Below are 20,584 nucleotides of genomic sequence, written 5' to 3'. Positions count from 1 at the left end.
TATTATTATTATTATCATTACTTGCTAAACACAACTCTAGTTAGAAAAGCCTGTTATAAACCCTGGGGCTCCAACAGGGAAAACAGCCCAGTGAGGAAAGGAAATGAATACGTTACAAGAGAAGTTTAGGACCAGTAACATTAAAAGGAATCTTTCATATACAAGCTATAAAATCTTCAAAATAAGAAGAGGAAGAGAAATAAGACAATAGTGTGCCTGAGTGTACCCCAAGGAAAAGAACTCTACCCCAAGACAGTGGAAGACATGGTATAGAGGCTATAACACTACCCAAGACTAGAGAACAATGGTTTGATTTTGGAGTATCCTTCTCCTTGAGGAGAGCTGCTTACCATAGCTAAAGAGTCTCCTCTACCCCTACAAAGAGGAAAGTAGCCACTGAACAACTTCAGTGCAGTAGTTAACCCCTTGAGCAAAGAAGAATTGTTTGGTAATCTTAGTGTTGTTAGGTGTATGAGGACAGAGGAGATATGTGGAAAGAATAGGCCAGACTATTCGGTGTAAGTGTCGGCAAAGGAAAAATGAGCCTTAACCAGAGAGAGGAATCCAGTGTAGTAATGCCTGGCCAGTCAAAGGACCCAATAACTCTCTAGCAATAGTATCTCAATGTGTGGCTGGTGCCATTGCCAAACTACAACCATTGTAACCCATCTCTCTCTGTACACATATTTTACATATATATATATTGATATATATATATATATATATATATATATATATCAAATAAGCCATATATATTAATACATTAAAGTCTGGATTCTCTTAACGACCTCGGGATCAGAGCCCAAGGCGGAACCGCCCAAAGACTATGATATCGGACCGGCGGGGATTTGAACCCTCGTCCAGGATATCTGTATGCCAGTGACCATACCACTCTGCCACGAAGGCGGAGTGGTATGGTCACTGGCATACAGATATCCTGGACGTGGGTTCAAATCCCCGCCGGTCCGATATCATAGTCTTTGGGCGGTTCCGCCTTGGGCTCTGATCCCGAGGTTGTTAAGAGAATCCAGACTTTAATGTATTAATATATATGGCTTATTTGAAACATGAAAGAAACACGTTTAAATGTGCAAAAAATTTATCATATATATATATATATATATATATATATATATATATATATATATATATATATATATATATATATATATATATATATATATATATATATATATATATATGTAAAAGAACCACAGGGAAAATGAAAATACGAAATATACACTTAAGTCCTGACTAGTTTCGTGATACTTCCTCAGAGTCCTCTGAGGAAGTATCACGAAACTAGTCAGGACTTAAGTGTATATTTCGTATTTTCATTTTCCCTGTGGTTCTTTGCTGTTATTAAATAGCTAATATTCCAGCCTGGTTAGTTGTGCTTGTAAACATGAGAAGGAAATAAATGAGTCATGTAGAGTCAGTATTTTATTGATGCAACATAAATCATCCGAATGTGATTTATTGTTATGAAGTTTTCAAAGTGCCTGTGTCTGAATCATATACTACAGTAGACCTACATATGATAAATAAAGAAGACTCTAATTCTATAGCTTTACTAATTGAACAAGAAGAAAAATCCTTCCTGGAAGAAATGATCTACTCATGGTACCAAAATGACAAAGAATTAAGCTGAAATATTAAAAATGGAAAAGAGCAAATGATGAACCTAATGTTAAAATCTATAAATAGCCGCAATAATGAAATTGAAATGAATCAGAGCTCCATGTTTAACTCTTACAAAGCTCTAAGAATTTTCAACATTCAAATAAAATCTTTTAAATGCCAACAACTATTGATAAAGATTCTTCAACATTAATCTACTTGTCCCATAACCTAATTTATAATGAGGTAACATTACCCTAGTCAAGCGGCATTAACTTATATCTAATTAACGTTCTTTAAGTTACAACTGGCTAGATTTGAAACATTGCCTGGGGCATAAAGTAACATAAAATAAATGACGAAGGACTCAATCTAAAGACACTTGCTGAAATACATTAAATAAATTTTACACTCAAACTCACTGAACATAAAACTATTAAATAAAAAAACACTAGGGATAAAACTGGAAACTACACACCAATATTTGGGCTTTCCCAGATTCTATCAAGAAAGAAACCTACAGTTTACATTTATCTTCACATATCAAGTAAATCAATACATTCACCTAGTCTGTTGTGCTTGACACAGGCACCGGGTTCACCAATATTACTCTCCGGCTCAAATGACATATCCATCTTCGTATCGTACTGTTTCTGCAATTAGTCAAATGATTATAATTAGATGGGAAAAGAACAATCACAGTTACAAAGACTTAAAGCTTGTAATTAGTAAATATTTTCAAATATTTCCAGTTTTTCATTGTTCAGAATCAGTTTTCACTACACAACATTTTCTAGAGTTTTAAAATGTAGCTGATAATCCAATGTGCACAAAGTTATTGCAGGCTCTGATTTTATGTCAGTAGACTAACAATATTACTGTATACTTGTACTCAATGTATTAAGAAGGAGGTGATAGAGGAGGGTACCTGGTTTTGAATGGATTCCCCCCCCTTATGCCTTCTTTCTTCAGCCCCGCTCCACCGTGGTCTGTCTTTTCCCCCCCTCTCTGTTCCTATATAAATTGGTGTATTTCCAAAATTGTATCCAAAATTACTCTACCTTTTGTTCCACACCACCACTAAGGTAAAGCTTATGGAGTGTTTTCTATATAAAGGTTTCCCCCATCCTCAATGTGGCATTCAGCGGGGGGTGGGGGCTCCCACCTTCATATCCCAGACGTTACCGCTACACACTCTGTGACACATACACATTCTGTACTTGCATGGACCATTCCCTACTCCAAGCTCACCATATGGCCACTTTCACAGCATAGCTAAGGCAGTTATCTACAACATTAACAGGTACTTCTTGAGAGAGAGAGAGAGAGAGAGAGAGAGAGAGAGAGAGAGAGAGAGAGAGAGAGAGAGAGAGAGAGAGAGAGAGAGAGAGAGAGAGCATGCCAGTGATTTGTGGAGACATGGCCTCATTTAGGGAATCCATTTCAAACCAGGAGACATTGCTTATTGGCCCTTTCTCGCTACGTTGAGTATAGCACAAGAGATCAACTATTTTAAATCGGTGGGGATTACCCACAGTATGTAATACTGTTAGATTATAGATGAAATAATCTGTATTGTACTGTATTGTGAATATACTGATTAGATCTAACCCCACAGAAACTGAAAGTCTGTTTTATTTTTGAGCTGACGAGAAATTTTGACTGGCTGCAAGGAGGTTAACATCCTTGAGTGCAGGCCAAATGCTAGGTGTAATATTCAAATGCGCCACACAATCAGACATGATGTGGAGAAGCTTCAGTAATATAGACTCTACAGTAGTTAGAATTTGCATACAGTATCATGTTCAGACTATACTTACCAGAATAGAAAGTTGTTCTGTACTCCAGTTATCACATTGTATACTGGCAGCACCATCTGGGGTTATAGGAACACAAACACACCGTTTTCTGTGCTGTGGAAGAGCTGTCATCGCAACACGCTTCCCAAATACCATGGCTAATTTTTCAACTTTCTTTTTCAGCTTTCCTCCTGCTTTTTTATGAGCTTGTTCCATGACATTTATTGTAAATATGGAGCCTGGTGAAAGAGGAATTGGATTGTTATAAAAGGAATTTAAAAGATATATAAACATATAAATAATTGTGATTCTACACATTTATGAATCTTATTTTAAAAATTATGGTAGAACATCCTTAAAACTACTAGAAATTTCAATATCCCAAAACTTTATTATGCTATAATAAATAAGTTCCTAATACTTAATCAAAATTGTGTCAATGTTATGAAAAGTAGATAATGTAAAGCTTTCAACACACATCAAAGAAGTATTGAATAAAGCTTGATAAACATTAGAATAAAAAAGATCGAATGTTAAATTCATAACAACTTGATGAGAAAATTAAAAAATTCTAATTTCAATTTAAAATATTACTATCTGGAGAGTGAAAATAGTCACTGTAGTGTCTAAACCAATTAATTTTGATTTGCTATGTTGTATTTTATAACCTATGACAAGTTCCATTTTGCCTGTGATAGAATATAACTATTTTGAGAACCTTACGAAGGGAAGCATGTTTTCCTTGTTTCATTCATGGCTCTCCTAGAATTTACGATGTTGGGAAAAAAATGTAAAAAATATCCATTACACATGCCAGATCTAAGAGAAGATTTAACTTGTTTTGTTTAGTCAACTGACAAGTCCTTTTCTGCATAAATTAGTACTCTATGTTATTTCAAGACTTGTAATAATACGCAGTTTAGATTCAACAAACCATAATGATTATATCAGTTACAGTCTGGAGGAATGTCTTGCAAAGAAAATTAGGATCTACTAGCATTGTATAAAGTTAAATTTGATATCACTTCATCAATTAAATATAATTTCAGTAAGTTCTTCTTTTACTCAATTCACAAGTCAGAAGAGAAGTGAAGCTTGCCAGTTCAAAGAAAATATGAAAAAAAATCCCTCATGAAAGTAAACAAGCAATGACAAATACTAGAGGAATTATATCATAAATAGTTTGTAAAAACTTCTTAGGCAGGTCACATAAATAACACATAAACATAGAAAATACGCAATGGAAAGTAGTCTCCATGGAAATGCGGTCAAGTATTAAAATCCAGGCGACTCTTACCTTTGGTTTCCAGTGCAAGAGGCGCGCAGTATCCAAGCTGATCTTTTGGCGTACTCAGCTGGCGTCTGAGAACTGGATCCCCAGCTAGATCTATTTTTCTTGCATCTTTCAGTGTATATGCATTATCACTATCCATACCTGGGGATAAGGAAGTTGAAATTAATCCCAATTTCTGGCAAAGTTCACTTAAAAGTTGAGAGGATGCCGATAAATCACATATTACTGCTCACATTTTGAAAGAATAGGACTCATCATGCAGTCATTAAACGAATGAAAAATACGTTTAGTCATACCCAATAACTTTTTCTTTTCCTTGTCTTTGGGGATGTCAAAGAGATTATGGTTGAAAACGTGGAGGGTTACAGAATACTCCAGTAAAATGTGGTACATTGTGCTGTAGTCAATCTGTAAAATCATTTTTAAGAGAATGCATTAGCCATATTGGAAGGCATATACCAGATGTGCTCAATGAAATATTAGAAATGTACAACAATGAGCAAAATGAATAGCCTACACTGTTAGATTTTCTAATATATATTTTGGTCATAATTATTCATAGCATAAATCTTGTTAATGAAAGACATATTTTGCAAAAGAAATTCTCTAGCTATATTAATTTGAATTAATTTTATTGAATATAATGTATATCATTATTGTTAATGAAAATACTGCAAACAAGTAACAACAATATTCATGTTCTCTGAATTCATTACAAATTAAGAACAGTTGAGGTATTCTGCAGATAACCTTAAAAAATACGTACCGAACGTAGAGATGGCTGACATGATTCACAAGGGAACAGTATGAAAGTGACGCTGACTCCAGCTTTGAAGTTGAGTCCAGCAGAGTAAGTGAAGGCATTAAATGCATCTTCCACCCAGTAGAATTCCTCTCCAGCATGATTGGCTGAGGATACATAGTTAAGGTAAAGAAAAGCTTCAAAATATATGAAAAATAAATACTATAATAAATTATTATAACAAATTTGAAATAATTTGTATTTTTTCAATCTATACAAACCTGAAGCTCTTTACATAGGAGTATTATTTTGGCGATAGCTGAAAACTAGCCATTAAGATTTTGCGAGGTGTAACTACCCTCTGCTAGTTAGTGGGAAGGGGTAGCGGGGGTAATCCAACACCCTGCTCACGCCAGCACTAGTAAACACTATCACTTTGCAATTGTGGCTGAATTTCTGGGGGTGGGTGATGGTGGGACCAGTATGTGTAAAAAGCTTCAGGTTTGTATTGTTAGGGAAAATAGAAAAGATTTCAAATTTGTCACTTATTACTGCACTAGATGCAGTACATACCTCATGCTCTTTACATAGGAGACTCACCTTATGGTGGGTGGAAGTCCCTAAACAAACTGACTGGAGACTGTCCCGGGGTGTCCCTCTGTGCTATGCATGAGCTTTTTAGAGGGAACCCTAACATCTCGTGATCCTTAAAGGATAACGGCCTAGGCATTGGTGCTAGCGTAGAATTTAGTAGTGTGACTTGACCACATAAGCGTAAATTAGGAGCTAAATTCCTCACTTAAAATAGACATTGCCCAACTCCAACTCGCATGGAGGACAGGGACATAGCAAATATACAAAAGTATTTTAGGTTGCACAAAAAGCATGGTACCCAATTGTAGGTAAGAGGAGATCAGCTTGCAAAGTTCCTCTGATGCCAAGCCCCAAGAGAGGGGAAAATGAAGTAGGAAGTGCCCAGTCACTCACACTTTCATTCTAGTCTTACTTGCAGGTAACATCTGCCCCCAACCAACATTGTTTCTAGGTTCCTGTGGGTTATGTCTTGCAGGTAGTGGGCGGTGAACGTTGTTTGTCATTTCCACATGGCCGCTTGTAACGTGTGTCACAGAGAAATTCTTTTTAAACGCCAGGGACGTAACGATACCCCAGGCGTCAATGGCATGGGGATGGCAGCCGGAATGAGAGTGATCTTGAAGAATGGCTCTTACAATAACCTGCCTTATCCAGGAAGAAACTGAGTTCTTTGTAATCTCCCTTTTATTCTTCCCAGTGTTTACAAAGAACCTGTTGATCTGTGGGTGGGCTCTTTTGGTTCTCTTCAAATATCTCCTTAGTACTCTCACAGGGAAGAGTAATGGTTGATCCGAGTCATCAGTTACAGGCAGATGAGCTCGAATCTAGAATCCGCTACAGTCAGATTTTGAATCTTAGCTATGAACTCAAGGACAAATCTGAGTACCACAACCCTCATCCCTTGAATGGGCGATGTCATAGGACAGACCATGAAGCTCACTGGATCTCTTTAGTAGTCTCGATCTGAGGCTTGACAAAGAGGTTTGTAAGGGGCTTCTTTTAGTGAACGTAGGGCTTTAATTATGTTCCAAGGAGGTAGTCTAACTTCTGACTGAGGGCATGTGTGCTCAAAATTTCATATGAAGAGAGAGAATTCTGTCGAGGAGGAAATGTTAACTTTATTCAGCTTAAATACGAGGCTCAAGGCTGTGCAATAGCCCTACAATGAACACAATTTTTCCTCCCTGATATACAATAAAAACTAATATTGTTGGAATAGTGGCACTGACAAGAGTGATAACCCATTGACAACACAAACCACAAAAGACAGACCACTTTGCCTGATATACAGAGGCAGATGACTCCCAGATGTATACTGCCATTCTCTTTGCAACTGGTCTCAAAAAGGTCTTCTTTGTGATGGAATATCTTTATATGTGGTTGTCTGAGTAGATCGGAAAGTGTAAGGAGCTATCTCAGTGCCTCCGTTAGCAGATGTAGAAGGTCAGTAAACCACTCTACATGATGCCACAGCGGAGCTATTAGGGTCATCGACAGATCTTTGAATGCCTCCTTACTAGGCAGAAGGGGGGGAAAATGCATTAACGTCCATCCGTCCTATGGGATTGAAAGGTGTCTTGCCAGAATGCCTGTGAATCCAGTATTGGGGAGCAGAACACCGGAAGCTTCAGGTTGAGGGATGTTGCAAACAGGTTGATAGTCGGCAAACCCCACAGTCAAAACTTTGTTAGCTACCTGTTGTTTCAAAGACCATTTGGAGCCTACTATTTGAGTCCTCCTAATTGGATTGTCCACCAGCGTGTTCTTCTTTCTTGGTATGAACGATGCTGAAAAAGCTACCAAATTGTTTTCCGTCCACCTGAGGACTTCTACAGCCAGCTGGCCTAGCTGTGAAAAGGTACCTTCTTGTTTGTTTACGTGTGACACTACCATGGTGTTTTGTTCATCAACACCGTGGAGTGCCCTGAAAGGAGTCGATGGAAGTGCTTGAGGGATAGAAAAGTTGCCCTTATTTCCAAGAGGTTTATGTGGCACTGTTATTTGGATTCGAATCACCGTCCGGATACTGTGAGGTGCAACAGGTGACCACCCCCACGCCTTCTTATGAAGCATCTGTGAAGAGCAACAAACCCAGGGGAGGTGAGAGAAGATACGACCATTGGGGACTAGCTTCTCTAGAGAAGTTAAGTGCCCCAATAGCATTTGCCACTGATGTGCTGGCAATTTGTCTCGAGAGAGGAAGATCTGGCTATCTTTATCAGTCTCTATTCATTCCCCGAACAGAAAGATCTTGCCTAGTTTGGTCCTGATTCTTTCTCATTCCTAGATATACTGAGTCTTGAATTGGGTGCAGGTGGGACTTCTCGTAATTTACCACGATCCTCAGATCCATGCAAAATGCGAGAAGTCTGTCTCGATGGGCGAGAAAAGACTCTCTCGAGTCTGCAAAAATGAGCCAATCATTCAGGTATCAAAGCAGACGAATGCCGTTCTTGTGTGCCCAGGTGGACGCTAGGGTGAATACCCGTGTGAACACCTGAGGTGCTGTGGACAGGCCAAAGCATAGCACCTTGAATTAGTATATCTTTCCTCCTAATGGGAATCTTAGGTACTTCCTTGAGGATGGATAAATGGGGATCTGGAAGTATGCGTCCTTGAGGTCTATTGATACCATGAAGTCCTGAGGTTTGACAGCCTGTTTGACCAATTGGGCCGTCTCCATCTTGAACAAGGTCTGATGTATAAACCCATGCAAGATAGAGAGGTCAATGAATGGTCTCCTGCCCCCAGAAGCTTTTTTGACCAGAAATAAGTGACTGTGGAAGCCTGGAGACACTTTTGGGACCTCTTAGAGAGCAACCTACTCTAGCATGGTCTAGACTTCGGCCCGTAGGGTCTGTTCTTTCGTGGATCCCCTCGTGTAGGAATCTGACATTGTTGGATGTAGGGTCGGAGGAGGGAGAGAGTTTGTGATAATTATACAGTATACAGTATGTTTCTATGGTCTTTTAGTATGATATGTAGCAGCCTTGCATAATGAGGGGGTCTAAATTAAATGCATGGGTGAGAACACTTGATTCTAAACTCACTGCACCTATGTTAAAATTCATGCAATATTTTGAAGACACAGAAGAATAAGGCTGTGAAATAGTTCACTTATGAATACATATATAGGCTACATATTCAAGTGCCATTTTACTAATTATTATTATTATTGTTGTTTTTGTTTTTAACATTTTCATCATTATCATCATTACACAGCATATAAAAACATTGTAATCATGTGTGCTATTTTGTAATAAAAAGAAGAAAAGATGGTACACTTATATTGATTTTCAGGAAAATAATCTATAAATAGTCTTCGTTATACTTTAAAGTTCTCAAGGTGCCCAATTCCATTAAGTTCTTTTCCATCAGAAAAAAAAAGGATATTTTAATTATAAAATAAATTTTTGAATATACTTACCCGGTGAATATATATAGCTGCAACTCTGTTGCTCGACAGACAAAAAACTGTAAAAACTCGCCAGCGATCGCTATACAGGTTGCGGGTGTGCCCATCAGCGCCAACTGTCGGCCAGATACCATACTCAATGTAAACAAAGACTCAATTTCTTCTCATCCCACTGCGTCTCTATTGGGGAGGAAGGGAGGGTCGTTTAATTTATATATTCACCGGGTACGTATATTCAAAAATTTATTTTATAATTAAAATATCATTTTTAAATATTTAACTTAGCCGGTGAATATATATAGCTGATTCACACCCAGGGTGGTGGGTAGAGACCAGTTAAATATGTTTACATCATATAAGCTAAGAGTTTTTATTTCATTTTAGAAGTTATCAATATAACAAAAACAAAATAAATAGGTACCTGGTAAGGAAGTCGACTTAGAAGATTACTCTGCCTTGTAAGTACGTCTTCCTTACGGAGCCTCGCGATCCTCTTAGGATGCTGACAGACCCCTAGGAGCTGAAGTATCAAGGGCTGCAACCCATACAACAGGACCTCATCAAACCCCTAATCTGGGCGCTCTCAAGAAATGACTTTGACCACCCGCCAAATCAAACAGGATGCGAAAGGCTTCTTAGCCTTCCGGACAACCCATAAAAACATTAAAACATTTCAAGAGACAGATTAAAAGGATATGGAATTAGGGAATTGTAGTGGTTGAGCCCTCACCCTCTACTACACTCGCTGCTACGAATGGTCCCAGGGTGTAGCAGTTCTCGTAAAGAGACTGGACACCTTTTAAGTAACATGACGCGAACACTGACTTGCTTCTCCAATAGGTTGCGTCCATGATACTTTGCAGAGATCTATTTTGCTTAAAGGCCACGGAAGTTGTTACAGCTCTAACCTCGTGCGTCTTAACCTTAAGCAAAGATCGGTCTTCCTCACTCAAGTGTGAATGAGCTTCTCGTATTAACAATCTGATAAAATATGACAAAGCATTCTTTGACATAGGCAAGGATGGTTTCTTAACCGAACGCCATAACGCTTCAGATTGGCCTCGTAAAGGTTAAGTACGAGCTAAGTAGAACTTAAGAGCTCTAACAGGGCATAAGACTCTTTCTAGTTCATTGCCTATGATCTCCGATAAGCTGGGAATATCGAAAGATTTAGGCCAAGGACGAGAAGGTAGCTCATTTTTGGCTAGAAAACCAAGTTGCAGAAAACAAGTGGCCTTTTCTGACGAAAATCCGATGTTCTTGCTGAAGGCATGAATCTCACTGACTCTTTTAGCTGAGGCTAAGCATACCAGGAAAAGAGTCTTAAGAGTGAGATCTTTCAGGGAGGCTGACTGTAAAGGCTCAAACCTGTCTGACATGAGGAATCTTAGGACCACGTCTAAATTCCACCCAAGAGTAGCCAAACGACGCTCCTTAGTGGTCTCGAAAGACTTAAGGAGGTCTTGCAGATCTTTATTGTTGAAAGATCTAAGCCTCTATGCCGGAAGACCGATGCCAACATGCTTCTGTAGCCCTTGATAGTGGGAGCTGAAAGGGATCGTCCTTTTCTCAGGTATAAGAGAAAATCAGCTATTTGGCTACAGAGGTACTGGTCGAGGATACAGAAACTGACTTGCACCAGTCTCGGAAAACTTCCCACTTCGATTGGTAGACTCTAATGGTAGAAGCTCTCCTTGCTCTAGCAATCGCACTGGCTGCCTCCTTCGAAAAGCCTCTAGCTCTCGAGAGTCTTTCGATAGTCTGAAGGCAGTCAGACGAAGAGCGTGGAGGCTTTGGTGTACCTTCTTTACGTATGGCTGACGTAGAAGGTCTACTCTTAGAGGAAGACTTCTGGGAACGTCTACTAACCATCGAAGTACCTCGGTGAACCATTCTCTCGTGGGCCAGAGGGGAGCAACTAACGTCAACCTTGTCCCTTCGTGAGAGGCGAACTTCTGCAGTACCTTGTTGACAATCTTGAATGGTGGGAATGCGTAAAGATCCAGATGTGACCAATCTAGGAGGAAGGCATCTATATGTATTGCTGCTGGGTCCGGGACTGGAGAGCAATAGATTGGAAGCCTCTTGGTCAGCGAGGTTGCAAAGAGATCTATGGTGGGTTGACCCCAAGTCGACCAAAGTCTCTTGCACACATCCTTGTGGAGGGTCCATTCGATTGGAATTACTTGACCTTTCCGACTGAGACAATCTGCTAGGACGTTCAAGTCGCCCTGGATGAACCTCGTTACTAGGGAGATGCCTCGATCTTTTGACAAGATGAGCAGGTCCCTTGCGACCTCGTACAAAGTCAGTGAGTGGGTACCTCCCTGTTTGTAAATGTACGCCAAGGCCGTGGTGTTATCCGAGTTTACCTCCACCACCTTGCCTCGAAGGAGATTCTCGAAGCTTATCAAGGCCAGATGAACCGCCAAAAGCTCCTTGCTGTTGATATGCATGCTCCTCTGACTCGAGTTCCACAGACCTGAGCATTCCCGACCGTCCAGCGTTGCGCCCCAGCCCAAGACCGATGCGTCCGAGAAGAGAACGTGGTTGGGTATCTGAACTGCCAGGGGAAGACCCTCTCGTAGGCTGATATTGTCCTTCCACCAAGTCAGACAAGACTTTATCTTTTCGGAAATCGGGATCGAGACCGCCTCTAGCGTCTTGTCCTTTTTCCAGGGAAAAGCCAGATGGAATTGAAGAGGACGGAGGTGTAGCCTTCCTAAAGAGACAAATTGCTCCAGGGATAATAGCGTCCCTACCAGACTCATCCACAGCCTGACTGAGCAGCGTTCTTTCTTCAGCATCTTCTGGATGGAGAGCAGGGCTTGAACTATTCTGGGGGCCGACGGAAAAGCCCGAAAAACTTGACTGTGAATCTCCATCCCTAAATACAGAATAGTTTGGGATGGGACCAGCTGTGACTTTTCCAAATTGACTAGGAGTCCCAATTCCTTGGCCAGATCTAGAGTCCAATTGAGATCCTTCAGACAGCGATGACTGGAAGAGGCTCTGAGAAGCCAGTCGTCTAAGTACAGGGAGGCTCTGATCTCCGATAGCTCGAAACTGGTACCCCACATTCCTGTGAACAAACCTCAGAAACGGTTGGGAATCCGGGTGTAAAGGAATGTGGAAGTAAGCCTCCTGAAGGTCGAGAGAGACCATCCAGTCGCCTTCCATAAATGCTGTCAAGACAGCCTGGTAGACTTCATCGTGAAGTTTGTCTTGACAATGAACACATTGAGCGCACTTGCCTCTTACGTACTCCTGCAGTGAACATGGCTGCCAAATCATGGAGCCATCCCTGAGGGACTTGTCCCTGCAGAGAACGTGGCTGTCAGATCATTGGAGCCATCCCTGAAAGCCTTGTTTATGCATGACATAATTATACAGCAAAACTTCAAAGGCTCGAAAACAGCTGTGAAGTTGACCTGTAAAATCTTGGAGCGTCTCCTGGCCAGGCGCCAGGGAGAGTCTACTAGATTTGAGAAGTCTATCTGGGCAGAGGCAGGAACTCCCAAGCCGAGAACTTCTCTCGTGTCATATCAGGCTCTCGCTCTATAAGCCAGTTTAAAAGAAGGGAAAGCAAAGGCTGTATCCCCCAAACTCCTCCTGGTGATAAACCAGTCGCCTAGCAAACGTAAAGCTCTCTAGGAGAGCGAGAGAGCACTAGCTTATAAACAACGGCTTCGAAGTAGCTAGGCCTAGTGTAAGCTCTGACGTTTAGGCGAACGAGGAGCAGCAGTTACAAAAAGATCCGGACAAAGATCCTTAAAAATCAGCATGATTTAATTAAAGTCCATAGAGGGATAAGCAGCATTAGGCTCCTCTCCGTCTGACAGAGTCCTCAAGGGAATATCAGTAGGAGGGGGAACAGCAACTTCCTCATCTAAAGGAACCTTGTCCGATAATAGCTGAGTCTCAAGCAAGGGAGAGACCTACCGTGGTGGCAATGCTTTACAAGCAGAGTCCACACGCACTGGTGCATTAGTAGCGGACCAGGACGCAACGTCATGTAACTGCTTGACAGTCTGTGAACTGTCAACAACAACAGGTGCGAGAGACCAGGACGCAACGTCATGTAACTGCTTGACAGTCTGTGAACTGTCAACAACAACAGGTGCGTGAGGACGCACAGCGTCCACTCGAGACTGCTTTGACTGCCTAGACTGAGCAGTTAAAACAACTCTAGAATGCGGAGGTTGACGCTCAGCGTCAAAACAAGTCAACTCCGATTGTTAGCGAACGTCCTGAACGTCAACAGGAGCATCAGCAAGTGGCCTAACATCCAAATGTGGCTGAAAATCCACACGAGACCGCATCGAGTGTGGTTCTAAACAACCTGACTGACGTGACTTAGCTACGCCAACGTCAACAGGACGCACAAAGGAACGTTAGGTTGGCTGAAAGCCAGGATCTCAATGAGATAAACGGCTAGGCTCAACGGACTAATCGGCAGAATAGTCTTCCATAAGGGAGGCAAGCTTATTCTGCATGTCTTGCCGTACAACCCATTTAGGATCAACGGGAATGGTTGCGGTAAGAGACGAGGGTAACGTCTGTGACCGCAACACTTTGCCAACAAAAAAGACTCTCGGAGTGTGTGTTACGCTTTTGTTAGGCGGCGAGCAGTTTTCCGATGACTGCATAGGGTCAGAGCTGTCCTATTGGCTGCAACCAGGACGCTGGACCTGTCCTGAAAGGACTGACTTTCGCTTAAAGGCCTCGAAACCTTGTTTCAGGTTTCTTATGCGAAAAGCCTTCGGATGACGAGGAGAAAATTGTCTCTCTCGCCTTATGGTAGGGGAGATCTTGGTAAGATACACCCGATACCATAGAGGGAAACGTCTGTTCGCTGATCAAGGCCTCTCGAACCCATAAGTCGTACGACATTACTTCTCCCCTGGGCTTGGGAGCTTGCAAAAGGTCCCGGACTAGGTGAACGACAGGCACGAACAGACGAACCCTCGGACGCAACACTGTAACACTGTGCAATATCACTTTATCACTACGATTTTCTGTTTTGCACTTATTTCACTGAAATCGAAACTTTTACTGATTTCTACCTGAAGCACGCAATTCTACCCTCATCAAAAGGTAGTAAATGCGAAATCAGTCGTATAATGCAAGCACATTAATACCAGCAAAAAAACAGTAAACATCTTTTAAGATAAAAAAAAAAAATCAGTGGTTGGGGAAGAGAAGAAACACTAGTTCATTCAAAACTACGTTTTCAATCTCTCACCGTACATTGCCTGGGGATGAAAATAAAATTAAAAAACGTTTTATCCTTTCTCCCCGTATAGAGACTAGGGACGAGAGTAACTCGAGAACAACGTTACCCGCTTGAACGGAACGTTTTCTCTCCTCTCTCTCCCTCCGTCTCTATCTCTCTCTCTCTTTCTCTCTTGATTTCGCACCTAAGAGAAGAGCCCAATTACATTTCGTCAAAAAAACATGTTATTTGACCAAAGGAAAAAACTGAAAGGTTTTTCAATTAAAAAGTTCCTTTAAAATAGAATTTAAAATATTTAAGCTTTGAAAGAAGAATGAACAAAACGTCAGAATCGATTTACTCTTTCTGCAAAGTGAAACCGTGATACTCTCTCTCTCTATCGTAACGATAGAGCGCAAACTGCGTAGCATAAATAAACTACACGTTAGTTCATCTTTGAAAACAGTACGAAGACTATTCAAAGAAATTCTTCCATAAAATATTTATTAAAAATATTCATTCAAAAAGTTTTAAATCATTAGCTCTTTAAAAGCTATTTACGATTGAAAGGGCTCAACGTTGTTTAACTTCGGTTTCCAAGTTAGGACCGCCTACTCTCAGGAAAGGTCGCATATAAACAAAACATTAAAATTTATTTTTTTTTTTTATGTTTATTATAAATGGAAAGTTAATCGAAGAGGCCTAATAAAGGCGGTGAGATATAAAATATATAGAGGAAAATCTATAATTAATCTATAACGTGATAAGATAATTACTAAAAGCCTAAACACACTTCCGTCTAAGGGAAGGGTCGGCCATTTAAAAGTCAAAGAAAGTCCATACTCTCTTTGTCACCAAAAATTAAATCTATCCAAAACGAGTTCAAGATTTAAGATGAAGATAAAACACCTGCACTGCGAAAGCTCAAACCAAAATGAAGTACTTCACCAAATATGTTGAGAAAACTCCAGGTTCTACAGCGAGTAAAAGTACGTCTTGTCGACACGTCGACAGAGAAGAAATTGAGTCTTTGTTTACATTGAGTATGGTATCTGGCCGACAGTTGGCGCTGATGGGCACACCCGCAACCTGTATAGCGATCGCTGGCGAGTTTTTACAGTTTTTTGTCGGTCGAGCAACAGAGTTGCAGCTATATATATTCACTGGCTAAGTTAAATATTTAAAAAAAAAAAAAAACACTTCAGTTCAAAGATGGTAAAGTACAAATAATTTTTTCGAAGCAATCAAAAGTATTTTCAAACTACAGTAAGATTTTCTAGGATATATTTAGTTAGGACCTAGGTTATAAAGAAACAATATTATCTAAAATTTACTCTTTTCAGCGTATGAGGGTTTTGGCATACCCCAATATGCAGTTACTGCTATGAAGACATAGATTTCCTAAAATCCCAACTGGGATATAATTCTATGTAGTCCTAAGCTTAATTTATTTTGAACTTAATACAAAAGACAAATCCTTCATAAGTCTGGAGATAGTAAATTAATATTTTGAGGAAATAATCACAACTAAATAATAAATTAGAACATAAAATGTCGAAGAAAATAGGTATCCCACATTCGCTCCTGAATTATAAGATAATTCCGGTTGCAGAAGGCTATGAATGTATCCCAATTCTGATTCTAAAGAGGGAAAATATACATATTGTAGTGACCTGAGATTTAGCCTATATCAGAGGTCTCATTCATTCAATCAATTCTTAAAATCTTCATTACCCTTTACCATATAACATTGCAGGCAAATATACATTAAATTCCAAGTCATTAGAGGAGAGTAAAATTACTCTTAAAAACTGTCTTGATCACTAGGAAGTTGAATGCTTCAGTAATTCACTGATTGGCAAAGTAAAATGCAATGTAAAAGGTCCCGTGTAAACAGTAAAACTCAACTCAGGTCATTGAATTACTTTACTTCCCTGAATGAGAATTGTCGAAAAACCCTACTGTTACATTCCCACCTTGAATTTCATAAACATGATGAAATAAAAGAAGTTATAATGTTTGGGGCAAACTCAATTACAGATTCCCTCCTAAATCATTAATTCACCATACACCTAATGTGAAAAGTAAAACGAAACAAATTACTTATAGCGGCATGTGTAGTGACCTTTGAAACATTACTTGATAGAAGATGCAGGGCTTCAGTAATCTTACATTGGTTAACTAAGATAGGAAAACTTGCAGCATTAAAGTATGAAAATTAGTGGAATGATATGGTGTGAATGCAAACACTAGTGCACATCCAGAGAAAGTAAAATCTATTACCCTGTTGATAAGCTTTTCTCATCATACAAAATAGCAAGATGTTCTTTGTACATTCCTATTCAAACATACCATCTTAATTTACCAGCCTTCCAAGTAGTACTAATAAAACCTAGAAATGTCATTAATTCTTCTTATGGACAGATAATATTTTACTCTATATTTAAGTATAAGTTATATAAATTCTTTTGCCCCTGTATAAGGACATTGCCATTTGCCTTTCACATTAGAATAATTAAAGAGAGCTGTGGTGCACACAAATACACTAATATTTGGTCTAAAAGTGTCATAAACGAAAAAATAATTGACAGGAGAATTAAATGACTTACCATACTCAATATGTTCCAATGCCTTGTGGATGTATTGTGGTTCTGTGAAGATTTGGTTATCAACAGTGACGACTTGTGGTGATGAGAACACCCCTCTTCCACCATATACCACCAAAGCATACCTGCAAAGTTGTATATTGGTAGGTGAATAATTTATTCTTTATATTGATCTACCTCTCAGAAATAGATGCAGAGCCAATATATAAAATACAAATGAAATATATTCTAGGAGTTCTATACAATAACTTCTTAATTTAATTGATTAGTCTTAGAAAATGCTTGACAAAAATAAATCCTCTCTTGAATACAGCACAAATATGAACTCTTACAATTGTACCCACATTCCACTTTCAATAATGTATCATGTTAATACCGCAATGATATTTTGCAATAATTAATTACAAATTCTGTGAATCTCAATAAAACTATACTTAAGCAGATCATTACCAGAATTTAATAAAAGTAAAGCATTATCTCTAACATTTTTTTCAGGAGACTAAAAAATTTAAACACACGTGCTTCATATCAACTAGGAATCTGCAAAAAATAGTCAACAAAGGTAAAATTGACTTTGTAAGACTAACCTTACAGATGTAAAACCTTTCTTAGTCATTTCTTCATTGATAACATTAATGAAGACTTCAAAGGCATTAATAGGTTTTTTCATGGAGAGCACCTCATTGCACTCCGAGGCTTCAACCATGAGCACAATATCGGTTGATTTCGGGATGTCTTCCTTCTCCAGAAGCGTTGATGTTCCCTCCTCTAGTGTGTGTGTCTCTCCATCGCTGGTCTTATACTCACAACTGTATATGTAAGGATTTCCTATGCATTAATAACAAGTCTCCTTTTAAACCAGTGTTAATGTTATGTTAGTGTGTCTTCCTTTCAATATACACCACTGCCACTTTCTAACAATAATTCAAGTGGTCTGAACACAATCTGCATTAGTGAATAAATTTCTAATACAGTTTTAATATGATTGATGTTTTTTCTACAAAATGTAAAATGATTGACTTCATGAGTACAATATTCTAAACATGGAACGGAATACCCATGTGTTTACATGAAGCCATCACATGGACTATTCTTTTACCTTTTCTGAAAATTGTTTTGAAAAAAAAAATGATAAATAATACAGCTTTAATAAAATCAATATGAATAGTCACAAACAACATACAGCAATGTGTTTAAATAAGGTCTCAATGAAATTGTATCTAAAAGCTATGAACGATTCCTTACCTAACACAGAAGACTGGGATTTTCACAGGTATGTTATTAGCAGAACATGCTGTCATGTATGCTGTGGCTGCTGTACAAGTGTCTGATTCCTGATTATGATAATCCACTAGACACATGTGGAAATATGGAGTAGGATCAACCTGAAAATGTGATAAAAAAAAAAGGCAAAATAACATCACATCAGTAATTTATATGTATGTGAGGCACAGATTTTGATTAACCTGTCCGGAAAATTATTGCTTAACGACACACACAGTTTCTTATCCAGATTTTATTAACACTAGAATATTTATTATGCTGAATTAGTATTTCTCAGGTTTAGCTCTATGGTTTTACCTTTGATATAGCCTTGGCTACACAGTATTGGTAAAGACATTTTTGAAGTCTTCTGAAACCCTTATTTTTTTTTCAACCAATGTGAGATGTGAGATGATAACTGTGTCAATCCTCTGCTGACATTTCTTATGATTTAATACAGGAGAAAGTACTTTTTATAATTGAATTTCTTTTTTGGTTGAATATGTAAAGAAAAAAAGAATATTTTTCCTTCATGAATACCTGGAAGAAGCAATGTTTGAAAGGTGAGCTCTTGGCCTGGAATAGCTGTGAACACACAGGTACATCAACTTTGGAGCGCCCTCTGGCGATATTACCACTGGACTGACATTCGCGCCGACTAACTTCCCATCCAGCTGCCAGTGTTCCAGGTACATCTGTAAGGCTGTTGTCGGGTAACCTCATGTCATCAGAAGGCTCGTTGTTATAGATACCTAACAGGCCTCCAGTTTTGTCAAAGTATAAGCCTGGTACAACAAAAGAAACAATATTTACATGTGTACTGGAAAAAGAAAAAAAGAGAAAAAAAAACAAAAAAAACTTTTGGGAATTACTGTAAAAAAAGAAAATATGCAAATACAGGAAAGCACAAAAAGCTGATTTAAATGAATTAAGGACAACAAAAGAAACAATATTTACATGTGTACTGGAATTGCAAAAAAAAAAAAAAAAAAAAAAAAAATCACTTTTGGGAATTAGTGTAAAAAAAAGAAATATGCAAATACAGGAAAGCACAAATGGCTGATTTAAATGAATTAAGGACAACTGTTGCATATATAATATTCTAAAATACTGTATAGTATTTTGGTCTTTTAGAGGACAGACAACTGGAGAATCGTCCAGATACATGAAATCCATGAAGAACATACCATGTACTCGAACAGAGAGAACATCATGGGCAAGATTCCAAATCACAGTTAGACCGAAGTGTGTGTGGATCTCCACTTTATGTAACCATCGAGTAATGGTCGCATATGGTACAGATGTAGGAAGTTCCGTTGATCTACCATTAATTGTTACCTGAAATGGAAAGATGATATTGATTTCAAATATCTGAGGCAAGACTCAACTCACCAGCAGGTGTTTTGGTATGTGTACCAACCGTGTGTCACATGATCGTACATAGTTCATTTTGTGCTTGTATCTTCGCTCTCCCCTCGCACTAAAAAGAACCTGAAAAATCATGTCTGCTCTTTTCCTCTGTAACATTGTCGATTTCTCAACATGAAAATTCTTGTTGCTTTGAGATTTTGTATATAAAGGAGAGTGTTCTACAATAAACTAACTCAGTTGTTTCCAACCTGCCTTTGAGTTCACAACCTTCTCTCGGCCCGTTACATATGAATAACATTTCTCCAACCTTGAATACCATCACAAATTATTGAAATACATGTAATTAAAAACTATGTTCTGAGAGAGTATTAATGGACTTTATCCCTTTCAAGAATATATGCTAATTATTGTTAGCAATTGAATGACATATTGTGCCTAAACTACGTTACATTGTTTGGAAACTCCAAAAGGCCATACTTGAGAAAAGAGAGAGAGAGAGAGAGAGAGAGAGAGAGAGAGAGAGAGAGAGAGAGAGAGAGAGAGAGAGAGAGAGAGAGAGAGAGAGAGTGTGACAAAGTATATTCATAAATCTTGACTATTTATCTAAAGATTTACAGTATATAATCAAATTGGAATTTCTTTTTATATTTTTCATAGTTTTAAAA

The 20,584-nt window shown here is 38.8% G+C and overlaps 1 protein-coding gene across 2 annotated transcripts in view; it reads right to left on the bottom strand.

The window, feature by feature from the left end:
* Window positions 1–1,430: 1,430 nt before the first annotated feature.
* The window catches only part of LOC137654743 (uncharacterized), a 156,342-nt gene continuing 137,188 nt past the window's right edge, over window positions 1,431–20,584 (bottom strand). For both annotated transcript variants that reach the window (XM_068388660.1, XM_068388661.1), the window contains exons 72-81: window positions 19,736–19,886; window positions 19,089–19,333; window positions 18,531–18,670; window positions 17,873–18,094; window positions 17,289–17,410; window positions 5,480–5,622; window positions 5,010–5,121; window positions 4,717–4,854; window positions 3,441–3,658; window positions 1,431–2,273 (exon numbers count right to left, since the gene is read on the bottom strand). In XM_068388660.1, coding sequence (XP_068244761.1) covers window positions 2,157–2,273; window positions 3,441–3,658; window positions 4,717–4,854; window positions 5,010–5,121; window positions 5,480–5,622; window positions 17,289–17,410; window positions 17,873–18,094; window positions 18,531–18,670; window positions 19,089–19,333; window positions 19,736–19,886 — 1,608 coding nt within the window. In that variant the 3' untranslated portion in view covers window positions 1,431–2,156. The remainder of the gene's footprint in view (window positions 2,274–3,440; window positions 3,659–4,716; window positions 4,855–5,009; window positions 5,122–5,479; window positions 5,623–17,288; window positions 17,411–17,872; window positions 18,095–18,530; window positions 18,671–19,088; window positions 19,334–19,735; window positions 19,887–20,584) is intronic.

This window comes from Palaemon carinicauda, chromosome 15, assembly GCF_036898095.1.
Source record: "Palaemon carinicauda isolate YSFRI2023 chromosome 15, ASM3689809v2, whole genome shotgun sequence".
NCBI lineage: Eukaryota > Metazoa > Arthropoda > Malacostraca > Decapoda > Palaemonidae > Palaemon > Palaemon carinicauda.
This window is presented reverse-complemented; position numbering and strand designations above follow the sequence as displayed.